The 24426-nt window shown below is 39.1% G+C and overlaps 2 protein-coding genes across 5 annotated transcripts; one reads left to right on the top strand and one right to left on the bottom strand.

Annotated features, from left to right (window-relative positions):
- Positions 1-7049: 7049 nt before the first annotated feature.
- Positions 7050-8534, bottom strand: LOC133745369 (anthocyanidin 3-O-glucosyltransferase 5-like). The gene has a single exon (XM_062173456.1). It carries the CDS (start codon positions 8532-8534, stop codon positions 7050-7052), a length of 1485 nt encoding a protein of 494 aa, XP_062029440.1.
- Positions 8535-21363: 12829 nt separating this feature from the next.
- On the top strand, positions 21364-24224 carry LOC133727290 (25.3 kDa vesicle transport protein SEC22-1-like). Of its 4 annotated transcripts, none has more exons than XR_009855108.1 (5): positions 21364-21598; positions 21715-22335; positions 22764-22812; positions 22944-23250; positions 23848-24224. XR_009855108.1 is itself a non-coding variant. In XM_062154888.1 (5 exons), the coding sequence occupies exons 2-5, from the start codon at positions 22795-22797 to the stop codon at positions 23893-23895; spliced, it is 276 nt and encodes a 91-aa protein (XP_062010872.1). In that variant the 5' UTR covers positions 21365-21598; positions 21715-22794; the 3' UTR covers positions 23896-24224. The 4 variants fall into 4 exon arrangements, 1 of the variants encoding a protein (XP_062010872.1); XM_062154888.1 differs by having other exon boundaries at positions 21365-21598; positions 21715-22812; positions 22944-23076; positions 23174-23250; XR_009855107.1 differs by having other exon boundaries at positions 22764-23250.
- The last annotated feature ends 202 nt before the right edge of the window (positions 24225-24426 follow it).

Genomic DNA, 24426 nt, shown 5'->3' on the forward strand with positions numbered 1-24426 from the left:
GGTTTCTAATTAGATATTGAAAGTTGAATTTTTTTTTTTTTGATTGTAAGTTGAATTTGATTTATATTTATCTAGATGTGCAAGGGATACGTAAGTATGAAAGTAGAAAATTACATATATTAGTTATGTGTTTCTTTAATAATTAGGTGTCACAAACTCGTTTGGTTGTCAAAGTTAATCGCTTTGACATTGTAGAGTATTTTATACATGGTTCAAGTATAAAACTCTTTTTTTTTCGAGTTGTGATTATATTTCTCTTATTGTTCATATATGATCAAAAAACATGAAGAAGGGGAGAATTGTTGCCGTTCTTTTTTGGCATTGATATAGCATTATGGTACGTTGAATCCATATATCCATTCCTAAACCCTAAAAAACAAAACACTACCAAAAAGATCATAAGAACTTATAAAAATCTAAATAAATACTTATAAATCAATCCATTAGAATCAATTAGAATCTATATAAATTTTTTTTTCAAGTAAATAGAGGATTAGGCGATATTAGCTCTTATGTGAAAGCCGATTTGGGGTGTCAAGTGCCCACCCACAATCCCAAAGGAAAGGGGGTTATCACCTGAGAACCCACTGCCTGTCCCTTCATTTAAATTTATTTAAAAGATAAAGAATACAAATAAGGGAAGGAGGACTAAACCAAAACCTTCCCCAAAACAAATAAAAATAAGGAATAAATTCTGCTTACTACCCTGTACTTTCAAGAGTTCATCAGTTCAGTCTCTGCACTTCTAATTTAATCAGAAAAGTCCTTGCACTCTCCAATTTCATCAAATCGACCCAATCCGTCACTATTCCGTCAATTTTCGGGGAAAATTTCCAAACTACCCATCTGCATTCACAACACTAGCGCCTCGGCGGGCTGCCTAGCGATGGGTAGTTTGAGAATTTTCCCTGTGAGAAGGTCCCACGTCAGCATTTTAACAGCGAAAATTGACGGAATAATGACAGATTGGATTGATTTGATGAAATTGGAGAGTGCAATGACTTTTTTGATTAAATTAGAAGTCCAGGGACTGAACTGATGAACCCTTGAAAGTACAAGGTAGTTGCAGAATTTAATCCTAAAATAAAATGAAAGAAACCCATAGTCAAAGGGTGCAAAACAAAAAGGAAAAAGTAAAACTAGCCAACGCTAGTGCACAAAGAACATATAATAAAGAGATAGCATGATCATGGAAACCACCTGCATGGCCATCCCTTCGTGCACTTGGATTTGTTGCATCCTTATCAACGTGGCAAAGTTGCATTTTTGATATACCGATTGGCTGCACCAACCATAATATACCAACGCCCAAAAACAAGAGCTGCAGGTTGTAGCACATCTTCATTAGCAAAATAGCAGCTAAGCATGACGAAAGTAAGGGAAACCTACAGAGTCCATACGTAGGAATTGAATAATTTCAGTAGGAGAGGAAGTGTGCAAACCAAAGATGATAAAGTCAAACCCAGATGAGCAAGTCTATCGGTGACAGTGTTCCCTTCTCGAAGAACATGAAAATAATATAATGACGTCTCACGAGTTCTAACCACACAGTTAAGCCACGGGATGCGCAAATGCCATGGGGGGACAAATGATGCTTTAGAGAAACATTCAACCACACTTGTAGAGTCACATTTGAGCCACACACAATGCCAACCTAGCTGAAAAGCCAATTCAACTCCAATAATTACTGCCATCAGCTCAGAAAAGAAAGCATTATGGTGTCCAAGGCTAGTGCTAAAGCCTCCAATGAAACGACCTTGACAATCCCAAAAAACACCCACACAAACTGTAGGACCTGGATTTCCTTTAGCAAGACCATCAGTATTGAGCTTAATCCACAAAGAAATAGAAGGCTGCCATAGCACAAGCCGATTTTCTTTTCGGGTTTTAGAGGTTGGTGTCACGTACACCCAATTCAACAAGCAATTGGGCATCCAAGACTCCATTGGTGTCAACAGGCGCATGAGGAGCAAGAAATTAAGCCAAGCTTCAATAGATCGGAAGACACGCATAAGTGACAGTTTTTTGTTCTCATACCGTAGCTTATTACGAGACTTTCAAATAGCTAGAAGAACATACAAGCCTCCTGCACGCAAGCCAAAAAATTTTCAATTGAGTAGAGAAGGACTTGTGAGTGAATGCATTCCAAAGATCTAGCAAAGTGCCACTGGATGGTAGTGAATAACCAAAACAGCAAGCAAACCACGCCAAACATGTTGAGCAAAAGAGCAGTTGAAAAAGAGATGAGTATGATCCTCCATAAAACCAAAATTACAAAGTTGACAGACACAGATGAATCCATATAAAATTTAAACAATCATTGGATTAAGTAAATCCATAAATTATACTCAAACACAATCTTTTAAATTTTTTTGAAAATATCATGTTGATATATTAATACTCAAGCCAGAAAGGGCCATTATATATCCTCCCTCTACCATCTATGGGTAGATAAAGAGTTTGTGGTAAGAACCACAGCGATACATAGATTAGGTCCAATCATTTAACGGTACCCATACTCACTTATTCAAACGAGCCTATGAACTACGTAACAAAGACATAGTGATATGCAAAGTAAAATAAAACTAAATCAAGGATTTAAAGAGCTTAAGACTAGACCTAAACCAGGCCCAATCAAAAACCAAAAATCCTATGCAGAGAGGCCCAACACCAAGCCCATCTCCATCGCACAGTTTGGCAGCGTTCGGCAGCCTGCGCCTCCATCGAACTGGGTCGATGGCGCCATCACCATATTTTCTTACTGCAACCAAAGAGAAACCAGTTGTACCAATTGAATGCCCCAGCCAAAATCCTTGAGTGTTGAATCTAGTCTGAACCAGATTGACGACGACAAGCTTGGGTAGAGAATTGCGGCCCTTCATCACTAGAATCCCAATTGATGGTCGGGCAGTAAGCAGATGATGCCGCATCAAAGCCATCCAAGAATGGTTAGGTGTGGCAAACACAGTAGATAGACAATCAAGATCGTCTTTGAATCCTTTGCACATCTTGAATCCGTGGGAAGGGATGCCATCAGCTGCCAAGGTTAGGGTGATCGACTAGAGCCGATGTTGAAAATCTAGTCGTGGTGGACGTACTAGAATAAAGAGAGAGCAGTGGCACTCTCATTCTAGGGTTTTTGTTCTTCTATGTCTCTTGATAGGAGAGTATCCAATAGAAATGGGATTTTTCTAAATTATAAATGATCACAATCTTTTAAAATTTGAATTGAATACGTACATACCCCTTTATATCATATCAACGGAAAGACTCAACAGAGCTGCTACTGATCACATATATTACAACAGCCCAAACTTATCAAACTATCTTGTAGTACTCACGATCCCAGCACCATACATTCTAGGGTTGATTTGTGGGCACTCATTCATTGTAGGATTCTAAACTCAATCACCTACACTTGTATGTGTAAACAGACAACCTATACATCATACAGTAAATTGGGTGAAAAAAATACAAATTTTTGATCAATCTCATATTCTCTATCATTTTTGGGATCAATTATGTTTTATTGAAATTTAATAAAGTTCACCCATTATTTATACCAACGGAAAAATCACCCATTGTTATTTTTTGTTTACAACACCACCTTTTTTTTTTTTTTAGAAGAATATGGTTACAAGTTGTCTGGGAGCACGTTTTTTTTTTTTTTTTTTTGAATCAAGGCAAAAAGCCACTATATTGATCACAAACTAGAATGACCATTACATACCACTCCCGCTACCAATCAAGGGTAGGCAAGAAGTTGTGCTAGTACCCACAGTGGTACGTAGAAACTAGGGCACTCATTTGACATTAAATACATTCGAAATAGCATGAATCTTCCTTCGGTACTACTCCAGAAAATCCGCTAGAAGCACAAAAAGTGCATTGGTCCCTAAAAAGACTTAGGGGATTATTGGAAGTAAACAAAGCTACTAACATAATGCAAACCTAAAACAACCAGGCCCAAAAACAGCCCAAGGACACCATCACCCAAGCCCTAGCAAACCAGCCCAACCCGGCCCAAGACATCATCTACTGCACGTGCCGCCGCTCCACACCATCCCTTCCGTCACCGCTGCTACCCGAAGCCCTGTCACACCAATTTCGACCACCGTGAAACTCCAAAACGCCTGAAAACTGAGCATCCCGTGACACCACTCCCTAAGATTTCCCGAGGCACCAGACCGATGCAGTTCACCGAGAGCCTCCATCGCCGTCACCGATCCCCGATTCACAGCAGCAGCCAACCCACAGAACGAAGATGCCACACCGCACCGCCACGAACGCAGAGATGCCGCCCCAGACCGCCGGCGAGACAAAATCTTCCAGAACTACGAGCACGCCATCCAAAAAACCGCTGCCTCAGAGCCCGCCTTTAGATTACCCGTCCGGAAGCTGCACAAAGAAGCCGGCAGAGCACTGAGGCCTGCTGGACATCATGCGCCGCCGGACGAGCGCAAAATTGCAGAATGAGACGGTCACATAACGAGAAGCTCTCCGCCGCTCTCTCTTTAGGGTTTTTTCGTGTTTTGGTTTTCAGGGAGCACGTCTTGAGTAAACCGGAGAGCAAAAAAAACCAAGATTGGTTTACGTCTAAAGCTTGAAGTGGACCCCTAGTTAAAGAATAAGTAACTTATTACATTTTTTTTTTCGATCGTGAGAAAAACATTACAATGAAAACTCCCGAGCACAACCGCCCCCAAAAAGATCAAACTGGAAGGCAGGGCTCACAGACAGGGGCAACTCAGAAAACCAAAACAAAGTGGAAGAAGTAGAATGACCAAGAACTGCCAGACTATCAGCTAGAAAATTGGCTTCCCGCCAGACATGAGAGAATGAGACCGAGGAAAAGCGACGCGCTAAGGCTTGAATGTCTTCAACAAGAAATTTAATTCGCCAAGGAGTGAGGTATGACCATTGATGGCATCAATTAAAAGTTTAGAGTCACCTTCAATAATCAACTGCTGAGAAGTGAGTTGAGACAGATGAAGGAGACCATCACGAAGAGCAACTGCTTCAGCTAACAAGATGTCAAGATGCCCAAGATTTTGCTCATGGCTACAATGGGACTGCCATTGGAATCGCGGACCACAGAGCCAGCAGCGGCCCAATTAGGAGGATGCACGGAGCCGTCAAAGTTAAGTTTAAGCAAAGAAGCTGGGCGGGGGGGGGGGGGGGGGGTTGAGGGGAGGTTTCCACTTGATGCACTGACGACCACTTGGAGGTGGCGGAGGAGAAGGGGAAGGATTTGCTCTGGAGTATTGTTGAAGCAACCTAGCCGCGCCAAAAGCTAGCTACCTCGGCAGGGGTGGAGACAGAATTACGAAAGATTAGACGATTCCGAGCACGCCAGAGGGAATGACAAAGCATAAGGGCTTTGGCAAACTTGTCTGCAGCTGGATTGTGCACGCTAAGAGACTCCAGCCAATCAAGAAAAGATCCCCGAGCAGAGGGAAGGAAAATCAGAACTTATTCCATTTGTTCATTGAACAACTTGTTCCAAATATTGAACATAATAGAGAAAATTCGCTGCATGTCGATATTAGACCTAACCTGATGTGAGGCTAACAAAACAGTCGCCTCAAGTCCACCCTATTTTTTCCTTATTATAACATGCAAAGAGTCATTTTTCATGGTCACCTCATACCTCTAAAATGTCATATCCGGCCATTGCAGCATGTTTAATGTCTTCAATAATGAACCTCTGCAAGAATTGATCGAAAATCTCAAACGGACTGCTTGCACCAGCTATAAACAGGTACTTTTAAGATACATATACAACTTGTATTTGGCCCATGATAAAGGTGATCATGATACAATTCCTGATCAATGGGAAAATAACAAGTTTGTTATTAGGGAAAACAACAAAATGCTAACTATAATGCTTGAATTAACAAGCGCCTGACAATCACGAGAAGCTGATTATTCTCACTTCTCTTAGTGAACCCAAATGAACTTGGAGCCTCGTCTTAGCTGGTGCCCATGTGAATTTAGTATAGTATCTCCCAGTATGTCTCTCTAGTCTTGACTAATTAATTTTCCTCTGGTCTTTCTTATGTTTTTGGATAGTTTAGCGAATATGATATCTAGCTAGACTGTCGTGCTGTGTTCCCTGTTGGCTATATTTTGCCTTTGCTTAGCATTTGTTTTGTTTGTTTTGCGTATTCCTTTGGTTGGCATTGTTGATTATTGTGGTGCTGATCGATCTCGCATTGCTTTGCCATCTAAATGGAAAGTTCGTCAACATTTTATGTCTGTTCAAGCTTCATTTTTTCTTTTTGTAAGGTCCCAGTGTCAACTATCAATTAGCAACCTTAAACTAATGATTTGACCCCAATTCGAAAACAATCTAAAAAGGACTTGATCACTATTATCATCTTCTTTTTGTTTTGCAAAAAATAGTACACATACAATTCAGGCCAAGCCGCAGCTGCCCATGACTAATGTATATATTTTATATGTTACTATATTATACTATACAATCTTTATCTTGAACTCTCATGACTATTGATTAATATATTTTTTTATGAATTCTCGTAAAAATGAGGAAAAATTTATTGAAAGAATGAAAAAGATTACAAGCTTGCAATAAGCACTAAACTTACCGCATATAAGAATCGCAATGAGAAGACATCTATGAAAACAAAAATAAATAAATTTATTTTTTATATAATATCCCTATTACAAGCTCGAACTCTCATAACTATTGATTAAGGATATATACTATACACTCTTTTTTTTTTTTTTTTTTTTTGTTGAGAAGATTATCTACTATTGATCAGCTAGAAACCCTATGATATTCTTGGTATCACACATTGTAAGAAGGACTAGATAGTAGACACTAAAGAACAATATGGTAAGTAATACGATGCAAAGAAAAAATAAATATATGGTATGTGAACATTTCATTACATACAAACGCAGTTCATGATTAAAACAACAATTAAATAATTAAGACTAGTAATTCTAATTGCAGCACAATGATTTATGCTAAGAATAACAAATTAAACAGATTCAAAAACAAAACAAATGCATGTATACACTTCTCACGGAACTTGGGAAGAAGAATCAACACCATTTGCAAATTGCACTAACATGTCAGCATGTTTAGTGAACTGAGAAAGAGCATCATAAGACGAACCACCTTGTTCCAAAGCTTTTGCCCCACTGAATTTAAGATTCTTGGCTCTATCTCTCAATGCAAAACCTTCTTCGTCCTCCATAATTTTCCTCACCATTTCCTCTATCTCTTCTCTCTCCACCACATTCTTCCATGGGGGTATCTTTGACCGAACCGCCACCCCTAGCTCCTCTGTCAACAACGTAGCATTCAACCTTTGCTCAGCGTAGAGCGGCCAAGCGATCATTGGTACTCCATTGGTGATGCTTTCAAGGGTTGAGTTCCACCCGCAATGTGTCAAAAACCCTCCGACCGATGGATGGGCCAAGATATCCACTTGTGGAGCCCACAAAGGGATGACAAACCCAATGTCCTTGGTTCGGCCCAAAAACCCCTTGGGCAAGTATTTAGTTAGATTGTTGTTCTCACCATTGTGATTCCCTGCCGTGAAAAATATTTCGTCGGCAGATGATATGATAGGCGGCCGAATGACCCAAACGAACCTCTGTTGACTCATCTCCAAACCCCAAGCTAGCTCGACCATTTGTTCATACGACAAGGCCCCACCGCTTCCAAAGGACACGTAAATCACAGATTCATTGGGCTGCTCATCTAGCCAATCAAACACATCACCCCTCAAGCCGGAAGATACATTGGGCCTCATTAACGGCCCAATTGGAAAGACAGGCACATTCGCAAAACGGCCCAAGAATTTCTCATCTCTTAGTGCTGCTAGGGACTTGGGCTCTAGTTCCTCCCATATGTTTATCAAAATTCCATCACCCTTTGGGATTCCTCTTCCCATCAGCATGTGCTCGTCGTACTGCTGATTACTCCGGTCCAGCAAAGCGTCAACGATATCAAGTTCTGGTAATAATTGTCTACATCCAGGAATTTCTAGTGGATCTTCGAGGTCAACAAATTTACCCTTGACTTGGTCATCTAGTGTTGGAGAATAAATCATTACAGAAAGGAACCATGCATTGGAAGCAATGTACACATACTTTGGAATCCCAAACTCCTCGGCAATGGGCAAAGATTCGGTGCCGAATAGGTCCACGATGAGCATGGTGGGGCGACGATGACGAAACTTGATCATGTCGTGTAAGGCGGCACGAAACGCAGGGCGTACTTGTCGCATCATTTCTGCGAGGCGTGTGACGACGACAGCATCGGGGTCGACAAGGCCAGAAACATCAGGTGATGGGAGCTCGATGATGTCCAGACTACGTGGGAAGGCAGATGCGTCGAGGAGTTCAGATTCGACCTTGGAAGTGTGCAATGGGACGACGAAGATTGTGGCAGTGAAATTTTGGTGGGTGACGAGTCGTTTCCCGAGCTCAAGGACAGGGTTGATGTGGCCCATACCTGGGCTGCAGAGTAGTGCAGCATGTTGGTTTGTGATCTCCATGGAAATAGACGTAAGGTAGAAAGGAATCGAAGAGAGAATTATAAGTTATAACTAGCTAGCTCAGCTTAGCTCAGCGTGTATATGTTGTGAGATGCAGGTGGATTAAATAGAGAGGCGCATGGACCAGTAACCATCTCAAATTTTCCAAAAAATGCAGCTATTTATGTTAGTTTTATTAATACTCATTAATTATATTAATGCATCATTGAAAAGACACTAAGGCCCATTTCGAGATGCAGGTGGGTGAAAAGCGTGCATATGTTATGAGATGCGCATGGACCAGCACCCAGCTCAAATTTTCCAAAAAATATATGCAGCTATTTATGTTAGTTTTATTAATACTCATTAATTATATTAATGCATCATTGAAAAGACTAAGGCCCAGTTCGATATACATGTGAGAATAATTAGTGGTCAAAAAAATCAGTTGTTAAAATAAGGATTAAATATTGTTTAGTCTTTAAACTTTTGCCCAAAAAACATTTCAGTACTTGGTCTTCTAATTTCACACGTTTAGTCCTTGTACTCTGAAATTTTGGACCAATAGATCCCTTCCGTTACTCTCCGTCTAAAACCTCCGTTAAATTGCTGACGTGGCAATCATTCCACACCAAAATGTCCATTATGCCCTCACTTACTTTTTTTTAAAAAAAAAAAATTTTGTTTTTTTTTTGTTTTTGTATCTCTTCTTCTTCCGACTCCACGAAATTTCCGGTCAAGGACTACTTCACGGGCATTAGCACTTCAACTCCGGCCAGGTCTTCTGTTCCGCACCAATCCTTCCTCCACCAGATCGGACCTCATACTCGCCTCGATCCTCAACCCAGCCTCAAGCTGCAAATCATACCAGAAACATTTTAGAGCATCAAAACCAGAACAGAATCACACTTGCAATCACTAAAAGCTTAAACACTTTAATAAGAACATTAACTAAAAGAATGAACTCCCAAATTTCCAATACATACATCATTCCAGCTCCAAGAAATAGGAAGCAGTAAGACACGATTTGAAGTCGAAAATTGCAGCTCATCCTCTTACTCAGAAAATCACTTCTTAAGACTAATACCATAACCCATCTAAGTCACCAAAATTTGAGAAAAACACACTCCCAATTTTAGTTCAAAATTCCATTTGAACAGATAGAGAGAGAGAGAGTGCCGAAGAGTGGAGCGATGGTCAACAATTCACTTCTCTTTAGGTAACTTCAATTCTCTTCTCCTCAAATTCAATCAAGATCTAAATCCCTTTGCTCTTTTTCCTATCCAATTCGTTTCTCCACATTCAACAATTCACGATCACAACCAAGTCGTAATCCTTTCGACTCCACCTGCGAGTTTGCTCCCCTTCGAAACCACGGCTTATCCATTAAGGCCGCCACCAAAACAGGCCGTTCTTCCATTACTCCGGTCAAGCAGTCATGGCAACTTCAGCGGTTAGGGTGTGGGGTTTGGAGGATCTGAAGGAACTGGGTCTGAGGGTGGTGGAGACGAGTTTGATTCGACCTCCACCATTTTATACCCACTTTGATGGCAGTGATTTGACGGAAGAAGTTGAAGGTGAAGTTCTCTCGTGCGGCCGCAAGAACCGGAGCGAGTTAGAAGGGGAAAGAAAGCGATCTGACAGAGTTGGCGGAAGGAAGAGAGCTGAGGACGACGTCGAAGAATGGCCAAAGGTTTCGTCAAAGGGCTCGGAGGCGGAAAACCACGTCATTGTGGTTGTGGGTCAGGCACCGAGAAAACAAAGAAAAGATAAACAGAAAAGAAAAAAAAAATTGAAACAAGGGTATAATAGATATTTTGGCGCAGAATGATTGCCACGTCAGCAATTAAATGGAGGTTTTGGACGGAGAGTAACGAAAAGGACCTATTGGTCCAAAATTTGAGAGTACAAGGACTAAATGTGTGAAATTAGAAAGTCAGGAACTGAAGTGTTTTTTGGGCAAAAGTTTAGGAACTAAACAATATTTAATCCTTAAAATAATTAGCAGTCAAATAAGTTAGTGAAGTGTTTGGTAAACTATGTTGAAGTGTTGTGGTCATAAAAAGTAGTCTTACCTGTTGTATTTAGATTTGTGCAGACTTTTTTTAAATGACAGACTTTTTGAAAAGTCGACAGACTCTTTAAAAAGTTGATAGACTGTTATGGATTTCTTAAAACCATTGATTTTAGCAACAGACTTTTATTGATTCATGAAAATCTATATACTTTATTATGAATGACTTCTACAGATTTCCTAGCATGTACAAAATATAAAAACAAAAAACAAAACAAAAGCAGCCCAAACACAAAACAAGATAATAACTCGTTGTCTCTTCAATGCTTGTTGGTGTCGAAAAATTCCGTAGAGGAGTTTGACTCACCAATGAATGCGGACTGGCGCGGGAACTGACCGGGAACAATCGAGAAGCTTCCCTCGAGCGTTGACTCGAAGTTTGACTGTTGGCTCGAGGAGGGGGGTACCTGCAGAAAACTCTCCGATGCCTAAGTCAGTATGTTTCTTAGTAGTGGAGTAGAGAGAATTGGAATTCGATGATTTACCTGGACGTCGAGCCTCCTTTATATAGGCGATCACTTACTTAGGGAGCAAGCCGTCATTATTCCGGCTTTTATGGGTGTATTTATTTACACACTTTATGATGACAATTATTGCTGCACTAATAACAGTTAATCATTGCGTACTTACGACCGTCATTCATTGCGTGTTTATGATAGTCATTCATTGCGCACTTATAATCATAATCATTGTGCGTAGTTATTGTCGTAATAATCGCCGCATTCATGACTGAAATTTAACGCCATACTAACTACTGAGTTAATCGCTTTAATTGCGGGCCCAGCAGAATTTGACCACTCCCACAATGCCCCCAAATTTTCTCTTTGGACACTCGTCCTAAGAGGAAATTTCCATTCTCTGGCTGTTTCGAATCTTGCCTCGATTATTTCCTCGAGCCCTGGCCGTCCCGATTCTTTCCTCGAGTCCTGGCCGCCCCGATTCTTTCCTCAGGCCCTAGCCGCCCCAATTCTTTCCTCGGGCCCTGGCCGTCCTGGCCGCCCCGAATCTTTCCTCGGGCCTTGGCCGCCCTGAATCTTTCCTCGGGCCCTGGCCGCCTCAATTCTTTCCTCGGGCCCTAGCCGCCTCGATTCTTTCCTCAAGGTGAAGATTCATTTTCAGCATGAGATATGGAATTGCCCCCATTTCCCTTTGAATCTGATCAACAACATTTTATTCTCCTTGGCCACCGGCCTTGGGTATTTACTCTGGCCACCAGCCTTACACATACATTTCAACAACACTAACCACAAATAAATTTCAAATATAAAAGGAAAAAATCAGAATATGATTACTAAAGGAAAGAACACTAGTTTACGTTACCCAGACTTTTATCACTTCAGGGCTTGTATTCCATCACTCCCAGTCCTTAGTGACAGAAATAGGATCCCGTCAGGGCCAGCTCCCGCCATCACTTTTTAGGGAAAAGTGCTTCCCACAGACGGCGCCACTTGTTGGTGTCGAAAAATTCCGTAGAGGAGTTTGACTCACCAATGAATGCGGACTGGAGCGGGAGCTGACCGGGAACAATCGAGAAGCTTCATTGGAGCGTTGACTCGAAGTTTTACCGTCGGCTCGAGGAGAAGGGGGGGCACCTGCAGAAAACCCTCTGATGCCTAAGTTAGTACGTTTCTCAGTAGTGGAGTCAAACAGGTTGGAATTCGATGGATTACCTGGACGTCGAGCCTCCTTTATATAGGCGATGACTTACTTAGGGAGCAAGCCGTCATTATTCCGGCTTTTATGGCTGCATTTATTTACATACTTTATGATGACAATTATTGCTGCACTAATAAAAGTTAATCATTGCGTACTTACGACCGTCATTCATTGCGTATTTATGATAGTCATTCATTGCGCACTTATAATCATAATCATTGTGCGTAGTTATTGTCGTAATAATAGCCGCATTCATGACTGAAATTTAACGTCATACTAACTACGGAGTTAATCGCTTTAATTGCGGGCCCAGCAGAATTTGACCACTCCCACAATGCTCAAGTATCTTCTAATAGAAATTGACTCAAATGAATGATCGTTAGTCTGTCTAGCGAGTTTGTTCTCATTCCTAATCTCACAACAACATAAATATGCAATATAGATCACTTGATGTTTATGGTTAATTATTTTCATCAATTTTGTTTTCGCCGATTAACATATATTGTAGCAAATATTGGTCAATGTCTTGATCTATAATCAATCAATTGAAATTCAATTGTTCAACATTTCTTTTAACCATAATATAAATTCAAATTAATGAGAATAATTAATTAATAAGATAAAATTTAGTATGCCATAGCAACACTATTCAAGGTCTTAGGGGTAGACCACAATATTTGGGTTTTAGGGTTTCATAAATCATTTTTATTGCTATTAGGGTTCGAAGTATCACAATTGAAAAAAAAAAAATCACATTCGAGAACTACAATGAACATGTTGGGTATCAAAAAACGTTGATATCATAAAAGATTAGAGAAAAAACAAAAAATTAAAGAGAGATGATGAAGGACCAATTTCTTCGTGCGTAGAGAGAAGAACTTTGATAGACCTTTTTTTTTTTTTTTTTTTTTAAGAGGAAACTTTGATAGACTTTTTCAAATCTTTGGTCTGGAGGCTGGAAAATTATTGGAGTTTGGTATGTATAGTTAACACTACAAAGTCCATGATTATCCATGATTTTCTAATTCCATAAGTATGAATGATATTTTGAATACCTCTGTACTTTTATTCATTTTTAAAAATCCTAATTGAATACCCCTAGATTTTGGTGGAATTCATGAAGTCTTTAAAAATCCTAATTGAATACCTCAAGACTTTCATGGACTGTTAAAAGTCTATATTGAATACACCCAGACTTTTAAATTCCATAGATTTCTTTAAAAGTTCCACTAATTCCATATACAATACACCCCCCTTAATGTATTTGGTAAATTGTAATGTAGAAATTATATGGCTCTTGAAATTTCAAAATGACCAAAATATACATTAGGCTATTACGCCTATTAGTTCAATATGGAGATTAAATTTGTTGGTTTATTTGTGAATCTTATTTGAGCCCATTGATTTTCAGATCGATCCAAACCAATTTGGGTCGAATTATCGGCCTACCAAAATTTTGCCTCGTACCGAGCATTAGATTCGGCTCGGCTACGGTATGAGAATTTTCCTACCTTCAATATACGGTATACTGACTGAATTGTATACATACGTATGTATATATACATAATAGTATGCAAAACATAATGATTTTGTAAGAGGCGAGATTCGAAAGCAACTCAAGTCTTTACCACAAGACCATGACTTGCTCTTGCTATAATATATACAAAGTTTATATTTATACCTTCATATAAAATTTAAATAAAACAAAACAAACATAGAGGATTCATTAATCATCATATTCATCCTCATCTCTCCTCAAGTCCTCATCTCTTTCTTCCAGCTTTCATCCTCTTCTTTCTTCTATTTCTTCCCTCTATTATTTTTCTCTTTCACCATCACCATCACCATCATCATCATCATCATCATAATCCTTATCCAGTGGCGTCATCAAATCCTTCTTAGATATCCAAACCCTCCATCTCTGCCTCCATTATCAAAAGGAACAATCTCAGTTTCCACTTCACTCCCATCAACCCACCTCGAATCACTCTCACTTCTCGACGCCACTCTATCATTCCCACAGCAATTGGATGTCTGCAAATTGATCGATCATTCTTGATTTTTCATCAGATATCTTCGCAGGGTTTCGATGCGGTTATTGATCGATAGCAAACTGAGATCTCGGTTGCCGACTAGTTGGTATACCAATTATATCGAACGGTAACTATTTGAAAAATTGGCTATCGACTAAGGTTGGTTCGGCAGGCAGTTGATGAGAAACTGCCTCGGTTTAGTACCGAATCCAGCCCTAGAAATTTCCATTTTAACTTCCAGACTGCTGCATGGGAAGGCGATTCGTCGAGGAGTTTAGATTCGATCTTGGAAGCTTCCACTGGCGGACCCAGTATGTGCCAACTGGGGGCTTGTGCCGTCATTAGCCTTTCTCTCTATTGCAATTAATGGATAATTAATACCGTTAGCACACAAAAGTTTGCACAATTATTAACTTTTAAGCCCCCACACAACCCAATCTCTTTTGGTTAAAATAGAGTCTTCAGCCCACTAACCCATGTTAAAGTATTCAATACAGTACTTATAATTAATTTAATTGAAAAATATAATCTATAATTGTTTTTTTTCCTCAATAAAATGAGATTTTTTTTTACATACTGACTTATCAATTCAAATGTTATTAAAAACAGAACTAGAAATAAAGACAGAGCCGCCTCCTCTCTAGGGTTAGGGTTTTCTGCGGTGCTTCTGTGCAAACATCAACAATGTCTTCTGTTGATGCCATGGCTGCTCGACTGGCTTCATCTCTTGCGATTGCTGAGGGAAGGAAGCAGGTTGATCTGCGACCTAAACAAGGGAAGGGTCTGCGGCAGGCGGACGTGTTTATGGTGGGTAAGCTGCTCACTGCTCGAGAGTACAATAATCGATCTTTTATGGGGATGTTCCAGAATGCATGGCGGGTGCATGGATCACTCCGTGTAGAGGAGGCGGAGGGACAGAGGGTTTTTTCACCCTCTCTGACGCTACCGATCGGGATCGGATATGGAAGGGAGCGCCATGGGGGTACAATCATGCTCCGGTTGCCCTAGCCTACTATGATGGGGTGGCTGCCATTGATTCGGTCCCTTTCACCACAGCCTTGTACTGGATCAATTTGCAAGGCATCCCGCTTGCGTTCCGTTCTGAGAGGGTGATGTCCTTAATCGGCTTTACTCTTGGAGATTTCAAGGAGATCGACAAACAGGCCAAGAAAGTTGGAAAATATCGCATCAGGGTGGAGATCCCTCTTAACAAGCCGCTGCCTTTCCAACGCTGGTACTGGGTGGAGGATGAAGTCGAGTTCTTATGCAAATTTAGGTTTGACAAACTGTTTGGTCGTTGCTCGACTTGTGGCCTGGTTACTCATGTCGGCCTTCCATGCTCTGGACCTCCGTTGGAGGAGAATGACGGTGCAGCACGCACGGTCTTAGGTGCCCCACAGGAGGCTGCTGTTCCTGTGCCGGAGATGCAGCTTATTGGGAGCAATGTTCCGACCTCGAGTTCGACGTCGATTAGCACAGTGAATGCAGGAATTCGGTCTAGGGTTTCCATGGGAGGACAGGAGGTGGTGTTCCGAACTATGCTTCCCAACCAACTGCTGGAGCGGCTGCTCCACAATCCGGCCATCCTGATGACTCGACCTCGACGTCAAGCTCACATTCGAGAATTGCCTGAGATGTTGACTATACCTGGCAGCATCATGGGGAAGAGACGACAAAGGGAGGATGATAACATCACCAGCTGTTGGCAAAAGGAACCTGAACTTGGAACCGGAACAGCTCGGTTTGGTACCGGTGCAGCAAACTGATGAGCACCCTCTTCAGGTAAAGAGAAAAAGGGGGAGACCTGCAGGTAGTAGAAACAAACTACCCTATGGGGAAAAGAAGAAAGCAAAGCAGGGCGAAGAGGGTAGGGCAACAAAGAAAAGGCTCTTCCCCAAACTTGACAAGGCAGGTGATGGAGCTGGCTCCAACCCGAAGGGGAAGGAGATAGCTATTTACTAATTGCATTTTATTTCCTTCAAGTCTATTGCAAGGTGATGAGGCTTCTATATATCTTCTATGACGTTTCTAATTAGTGTTTGTACCACGATTGCGTGCCTGGCAAGCAAGGGTTAGTTGAATATTTCTTCCGTAGGAGGCGAGGCTTGATTACTTTGTATAGGCTTGCATATTTGCGAGCGCATCAGAGACTCTAGTAGTTTGCTTTAGCTTAGATAGGGTAGTCGTTTTGAGTTTGGCTTTCTTATGTAAGCTTTGTAGACTATAGCCATTTGGATGTTGATCTATTGATATTCAACTTCTTTTCAAAAAAAAAAAAAAAAAATTCAAATGTTATTAATATTCAAAGTTTAAATGTGGTGTTTAACTACTAATTACTTCTATTATATTATTTTTCATTATGCCCTAGTATAGATAGAATCCTGAGTTTGCCACTGGATGGGACGATGATTGTGACAATGAAGTTTTGGTGGGTGACTAGTCGTTTCCCGAGCTCAAGGACAGGGATGAGACGGCCCAAACTTGGGCTGCAGAGTAATGCTGCATGCTGGTTTGTGATCTCCATGGAATTGATGAAAATAGAGGTAAGGTCACAGGAGGAATCGAAGAGACAAATTAATGTGAGCTACAAAGGTTATAGCTAGCTAGCTCAGCGTGCATGTGTTATGGGATGCAGGTGGGTTAAATAGGGTTTTGGCTGCTGTATACAAAAAAAAAAAAAAAAGTACTAGCACATTCTGGTCTAGGGTTTAGATTTTAAAACTTAAAATTTAGCACATGAAAAACAGTTTAGTCCAAAATTTTAAAATTAAACAGTTTAGTCCTTATTCTTTCTAATTCTCACACAACAGGTCCTAAAATGACTATTATACCCCTCACTTTTTATTTTTTTATTTTTCTCTCTTTTTATTTTTTATTTTTTCTGCCTCTCTCTCTATATATATATACACACACACACACACACACACACACATATATATATATGTGTGTGTGTATGTGTGTGTGTGTGTGTAGATATATATATATATATATATATATACACACACACACACACACTACATATATATATAGGGAAAAATGCACAGACAATGTCTGGAGACTTTGAGGACTGTCAAAATAATACCTGAACTTTCAAACGTATCAATGTGATACCTGGACTTATAATTTGTTGTCAACATAGTACCTAAGTCAACTTTCCGTCACGGCGCCGTTAAGTTGACCATCTGTGACGCACGTGAGGTTGAAAATGAGAGCTAAATGACCGATATGCCCTCAACTTGCTTTTTTTTTTCCTTTTTTTTTTTTGAAATGCAAATTGTTTTTTTATCTTAACCATGATTTAATATGAATAAATAATTAACTTAATTCTATAATTAAGAAGGAAAGAGAAATATTTGGAAGAATTAAAAAGAATTTCTTCTTCCTCCTCATTCATCATCGACCCGTTCTTCTTCTCTCCTTCCCCATTCTAAAATGGTGGTTAACTGAGTCAAGCTGGAAACTGACTCGCCCAACTGATTGAACCAACGGGTACTGTTCATGACATTGCCTTGCCCTCTGTTTACCACCCCACCCTCTTGAAGAAAACTGAGGGCTAATCTTGGTTCTGTGTATAAATGCGCCATACACATGGTCCAGTACATAATGGAGCATTCCCAGCTTCGCTGCCATGTTTTGAGACAAAACCCACAAATCCAAAAAACAAAGTTTGCAAGAATATGAATCGATTCGAACAAGACCCAGATGAGATTTGATATCCTAAGAACAGAGAAAGAAATCCGTAATCCAAAGTATTAAAAAAAAAAATTCAAAATTGTGAAAATTTATAATCTTTGAAAATTGCTCGATGTATTGCCGAGAAAAGAGATTGAATGGTTTGAAAAAGATAAGTACTAGGGATATGGAGGCATGGTGGATAGCGAATAGATCAATGATGAAGTTGGTAAGAGAGGAGGAGGAGACGGGGGTCGTGAGAAAGTCGAGGGGATCGGAGATCCAAAATATGATGAAACCGAAAGAAGGGGAGAGACTGATAGCAGCAGAAACCAAACATAAATTGTGGGCTTCAAACCCATCAGCAGAACACCACCACCACTTCTGATCACAAATTCAAAACCCAATTTACACTTGCATGGCTTCTCTGTGTTCAATCCTCATGCTCTCAAGTCGGCGGTGACTCGTCAGGACTGAGTCGGCGGGATGAAATCGGAAATAATAGCACCTCCACACATTATCGAGAGGACTTGAAATGGGTTGAATGATTTTGCAGAAACAAGTTGGACTTGGTTTTGTGTTTTAGAAGTGAATCGAACAAGGGAGAAACTTTGCTTTTCTCATTCTTTTTGGTTCTTTGAAATTGAATTGGGGCTGGTGTTTGGAAACGACGGAGAGGGATGGCTGGGTGGGATTGGAGCTGTGATCTGAGAGTAGGGGATGGCGGGGTCTGAGTTTCCGATCAATGGTGTATATAGGGGCGTCGGAGGAGAGAACGAGAGACGGCGCCAGTTGCTGATGCTTCTGCTGCTGTTGTTACTGAAGTGACGGCGGCGGCGGAGGAGGGGGGGATTTTGTTATTTAACTTTTATTTTCAATATAATAATTTATTCTTCTTTTATTTTCAATTTTGAATTTATTCATTTAGAATTTGATGGAGTGAAAATGTCCTTTTTGCCCTCATTTTCAGCCTCACGTGCCTCACACGTGGTCAAAATTGACGGAGCCGTGACAGAAACTTGACGTAGGTACAACGTTGACAACAAATTATAAGTCCAGGTATCACATTGATACATTTTAAAGTTCAGGTATCATTTTGACAGTCCTCAGAGTCTTCAGACACTGACTGTGCAATTTTCCCATATATATATGTAGAGAGAGAGAGAAAAAAAAAAGAGAAAAAAAAAAAGAGAAAAAAAAAGTGAGGGGTATAATAGTCATTTTAGGACCTTTTGTGTGAGAATTAGAAAGAATAAGGACTAAACAGTTTCATTTTAAAATTTTGGACTAAACTGTTTTTCATGCAAAAGTATGAGGAGTAACGAGTATTTAATCCTAAAATTTATGTAAATAATACTACAACAGAAAGTCTTTTTAGCGACCAAGTTTTTTGCAAGAAATTTATTTTCCTCAGTAAATGTCACTTTTTACGAGGAATATTTCAATTCCTCACTAAATGTCATTAGGTTTTTGCAAGAAACATATTTTTCTCACTATAGAAAGTCACCACTTTCTACGACGAATATTTTGGTTCATCACTAAATGTGACTATAGTTTGGTCTCCTAAATCATCATGTTATTAGCGAGAAAATATGAGACTAGGGTGAGGAATTTTTTCATCGCGAAAACGACATTCAACGAGGAAATAATTATTTTGTCGTTATTAGTTTGGCGGAAAATTATGTAAAACCCGCCAAATTCAAAGGCGACAAAACTATGGTTTTCTCGCTAAAAGTTTGTGTTTTACGAGGAACTATTTCCTCGTCAAAAGAAGCAATTGGCGAGGAAATAATGATTTCATCATTATTTGTTTGGTGGAAAATTATGTAAAACCTACCAGATTCAATGGCGACAAAAGTATGGTTTCCTCGCAAAAAGTCCGTGTTTTACGAGGAATTATTTTCTCTTCAAAAGAAGCATTAGCGAGGAAATAATGATTTCGTCGTTATTAGTTTGCCAGAAAATTATGTAAAACCCGCCAAATTCAATGGCGACAAAAGTATGGTTTCGTCGCTAAAAGTCCGTGTTTTACGAGGAACTATTTCCTTGTCAAAAGAAGCAATTAGCGAGGAAATAACGATTTCGTCGTTATTAGTTTGGCGAAAAATTATGTAAAACCCGCTAAATTCAATGACGACAAAAGTATGGTTTCCTTGCTAAGAGCATCTCCAACAGCTTCCTTATAATTTCTCTATTATAGGGAAGCAAAAATTAAAATCTCCAAAAAAAAATTCTGCTCCAACTCCAACAGATTCCATAATTCTTCCCTAAATCCTTCCCTAAAATTTTACAAATTACTGTAAATATAGGGAATTTTGTTTTCTCTCTCATTACTATCTCTATTTCAGGATAATTATAGGAAATCTGTTGGAGCAAAATATCCAAATTTTTCCCTAAAATTGAGAAAAATCAAGATATGGGGAAGCTGTTAGAGTTCCTATAAAAGTCCATGTTATACAAAGTGCTTTGTATGTATAAAAGTTTTTTATTTTTTATTTTTTTTGAGAAAAAAAAAAAGATAGAAAAAATAAAACAGTTATTGCAGAGAAGATACTGAGATAGTGGGAAGGAAAGTTGGTTGTGGGATCTTTTCTGTTTAGTTTTCTTAATTTTCTCAAATTTTTATTTATTTATTTATTTATTTATTTTTATCTTCTAAGGTTATTTCTGTCTAGAGGTCGAGTCCTGACCATTATAATTTTTCAAAACTATTTTAGAATAAATGCAATAGTTGTGATTCTTTAAACAACACTTTCTCATCTGAATGTCTCAATTGACTCTTGCACTTGACCTCTCTATAATCAGAGGACTACTAGGAATGATTGCTTGGTTACATTGACTAATTCTAGTTCATCTCTATACTACTTGAATGTATATGTACATGTATATGTATACGTGTGTGTGTGTGTGTGTGTGTGTGTGGAGTATCCACACACACATATAGAGAGGGACCTTCCACTAAGGGAACTTTTTTTTTTGCCATTTTAAGGAATCGCTTATTAGACCCACTCTTTAATCACATTTCGGCATCTCAATTGTTCAGTTTTTAGGTCATAATGTATAGATCATTTCTGAAAATTGTCAGCAAAATTGATAATCGGTAAGGTATCGAACTAGATTAAATCAATAGACGAACCGAATCTGTCCAACATGAACTATTCATGCTTATAATTGTAAATCGCAGTTATGAATGTCTTAATGATTATCAATTTGGCTGAAAATTTGCAGAGGTGATCTACTCATATAGACTTAAAAACAGAACGGTTGAGATGTGGATATGTGATCAAAAAGTGGGTCTAATAAGCGATCCCTTAAAAGTGGGTCATACATTCTTGATCCGTTTCTTTGTATACATGACATCTTCACATGTTAAGAAATTACATATGGGACCATTATGATTTGAAGATCCAAACAGTTTTATTTTTAGGACACCTCATATTTGTAAGGAGAGTAACACAACAAAAAAATCCCTAACGAATGGAAGAAATGGGTCTGAGTGCTCGACTGGGGTTTAGGGGCATACTGAAAAACTGGTTTGCACGGGTGATCAATAGGCTTCCTGATGGCGATCGGGGAGATCTCAATCAACCAAAACAGAGGCTTCCTTCAATTTTTCATTGGGTTTGCTCTATCAGTGGAGAACCGATCTGGTATTGAGAGTTTGGCTTCACTTCAGTCCCTCCGTTCAATTATGTCTCTTAACTTCAACTCTTTTATTAGGCTCTCTATACAGTATAACAGCCAATTCATTGATTCAATGTTACAGACAAGGATATAGATATGAAGGCCTGAAGGGTTGTGATTGGGCGTTGTTGTTGGCCGACGATGAAGCAGTTGGCGGTGTTGATCATGGCATCGATTACGATACACCCTACAACACACGCTCTTGACCCTCCTAGGGTTTAAAGATTTCTCCTCCTTTTTGTGTTTTTGATTAACAGCAAAAAGGTAGGTTCTTGCTCTGTTGTTGTGCTCTAATGGCTTTCGGATCAAATGGGCTTTCGATTGTCTGGTTTGCGGCTTATGGCAACGTTGATTTGTGAGTGAGAAAGAGAAGTGTTTGGTGAATTGTAATTGGGTTGGAGTTTTTTGTGTCTTTGTATCTTTGCTTTCGTCTTGAATTGAAATAGTGAGGGAAGCAAAGATATGCCTCGATTCAAATTAGCTGCAGTTTTGCCTACAACATTTACCAAACATGGCTTCAGTCGATGACACCAAATCTTGCCTGGATTCAATTATAGCTAGGTACGTCCCTTTCTAGATGAGCTTTCAATCCAGTTCAATGATGTTTATGTTATGTATTTCAATACCAAATAATCCTGGTTTTCTTTTCTTTTCTGCGTATGGATGTATGACGCTGCAAGTTATTAATTTCGTCAGGCTTTCAGTAAGTACCAACTGTTGCTACTGAAAATGTAATATTTGCCTATTTACTTTGCAAGATTAGGGTCGGAGCATGAATTTTACGGTGTTAAGTGCAAGGTTGTTTGAATCATTGTGTCTTTTTGTATTGATTTTCTCTGTGACAGGTTCCTTCATAATTGCAAGCTCTGGACACTACTAACACATTAGCCCAATTCCACTTTACAATGCTTCTTTTTTGTTTGTTTTAACTCCATGAGTAATTTTTGGGGGTCTAAAACTCCTTCTAACAAGGATAATAAAGAAGTACTAAAATGTCGTAGTTCTGAGATTACATTAATACATAAAAATAAATTTCAAAAACAGCTTTTTTGATCCACCATATGGAGTATAACACACTCTTTTGCTGTTGAAAGTTTCGATAGCTAATATTATGACCTTATTAATCATTAGGTAGGGAGCTTTAGCACCTGCAAGACCATATATGCTTTCATTAAATTCGGTAGGTTTACTGCCATAACTAACTCTTTCATATTTATGTGAAATTATGTAATTTTGCTTTATGTTTTGGTGCTTCTTTTTCTGAGTTTGATTTCCTTTTACTTTTTATGTTTAAAACATACATTCATATAGAAAACCAAGAAATTGTACCAGGACACTCGTACTCAGCATACTATTTCAAAGTTGAATAATGAACTCTATGAAGTTCACCAAATAATGACTCGCAATGTTCAGGAAGTTCTTGGCGTCGGTGAAAAGTTGGACCGTAAGTTTTTTCTGTTTGCTTCTAAAGGGAAGGTTTTGACTTCCATATAAGTGATAAAATGGCTCCCAAAAATAGCTCCCAAATTTCAATTTTGCAGAGGTCAGCCAAATGTCTAGTCGTTTAACATCAAAGTCTCGTGCATATACAGATAAAGTGAGAGACTTGAATCAACAGGTTAGTGTTACAGATTAGTCTTATTTGATTTGTATATGATACAAAGTAGTCTATGCCAATTTCCTTGGTGACATCAAAATTATAGTTTAGAATTGCTCTGGATCGTTATGTTTAATTAATATGATTCCCATGGTTCTTGTATGAACAATTTTGCATGCAAGCTCTCCAGTACTACACTGTTTGTTTCAATACCAAATCACTTGTACGGTTTTAGTGTTTTATGGTGGCATATCGGTAGATGAGGCATTACATGACAGTGGAATTTTCTTTATCTACTAAAACAACCCTCTGTGCTTGTCGGTTCACAATATTTATCACTTGTGCCTGATGGTGGTGATGTATGCTTTTGCTATTGCTAAGCTTATTTGGGGTTGTCTTTATTTATTATTGCTCTTCTTTAGTTTCTGCAGTTTTCTTGTTTTTTGTACAATTTAGTCTCTTTCATAGCTGTATTTGTTTCAATGAGGAAAATTTCTCCAATCTGCTATGAGGACTTTAGAGTGAGATGTTTTTGTCAAGCATTTGGGTCATATGTGTAGTTCATATGGAGTAGTATGTGTAGCTAAAATTTAATTCATCTTCACATCTTAATTGCAGGCTCTGATCCGTAAGTGGGCTCCTTTTGCCATGCTCTGCAGGTGCTAAAGCTCTCTACAAAATCTCTAAAAGAGAACTTTCATTTCTAGTGACGAGTTCCAAGTGCAAGAGAAAGAAGAGATTCCAAGATTTAGGGAGTGATCAGGAGGATGCCAAAAACGAAATTAAGGAGGATCCCTAAACTCTTTTGAATTAGTATCTAGTATTGATAGATATAACTATACTTTGAATTAGTACTTTTTTTTTTTTTTTTTTTTAAAAACCCCACCCCATTCCCACCCTTGATGGGGCTCGAACTCCTGACCTCTTATATATGAGACCAAAGCCTTACCACCCCACCAAACACACACACCCAAGAAAGAAGAATTAGTACTTATTGTAAGGGAATACTTTTTGAGTTATTACTTTTAATTTTAATATATATTTCTTTTGTCTACTCGTCTTTATTATCTACATTATTATTCCTCGCCAAAACCAAACAATTGCAATAAAAATGAATTTTCTCATTATATGGATAAGAGAACCTACAATAACAAAAGTAAAGTTCCTCGTCATTGAGTACAATTAGGGAGGAATGGT

The sequence above is a fragment of the Rosa rugosa genome, chromosome 1, assembly GCF_958449725.1.
Source record: "Rosa rugosa chromosome 1, drRosRugo1.1, whole genome shotgun sequence".
Lineage (NCBI taxonomy): Eukaryota > Viridiplantae > Streptophyta > Magnoliopsida > Rosales > Rosaceae > Rosa > Rosa rugosa.

Coding starts and splice junctions, on each gene's coding strand:
- LOC133745369 (XM_062173456.1), bottom strand. CDS start 8,534: ATGGAGATCACAAACCAACATGCTGCACTACTCTGCAGCCCAGGTATG.
- LOC133727290 (XM_062154888.1), top strand. Junction 23,077..23,173: donor CGTCGGTGAAAAGTTGGACC/GTAAGTTTTTTC, acceptor TCAATTTTGCAG/AGGTCAGCCAAATGTCTAGT. Junction 23,251..23,847: donor TGAGAGACTTGAATCAACAG/GTTAGTGTTACA, acceptor TCTTAATTGCAG/GCTCTGATCCGTAAGTGGGC.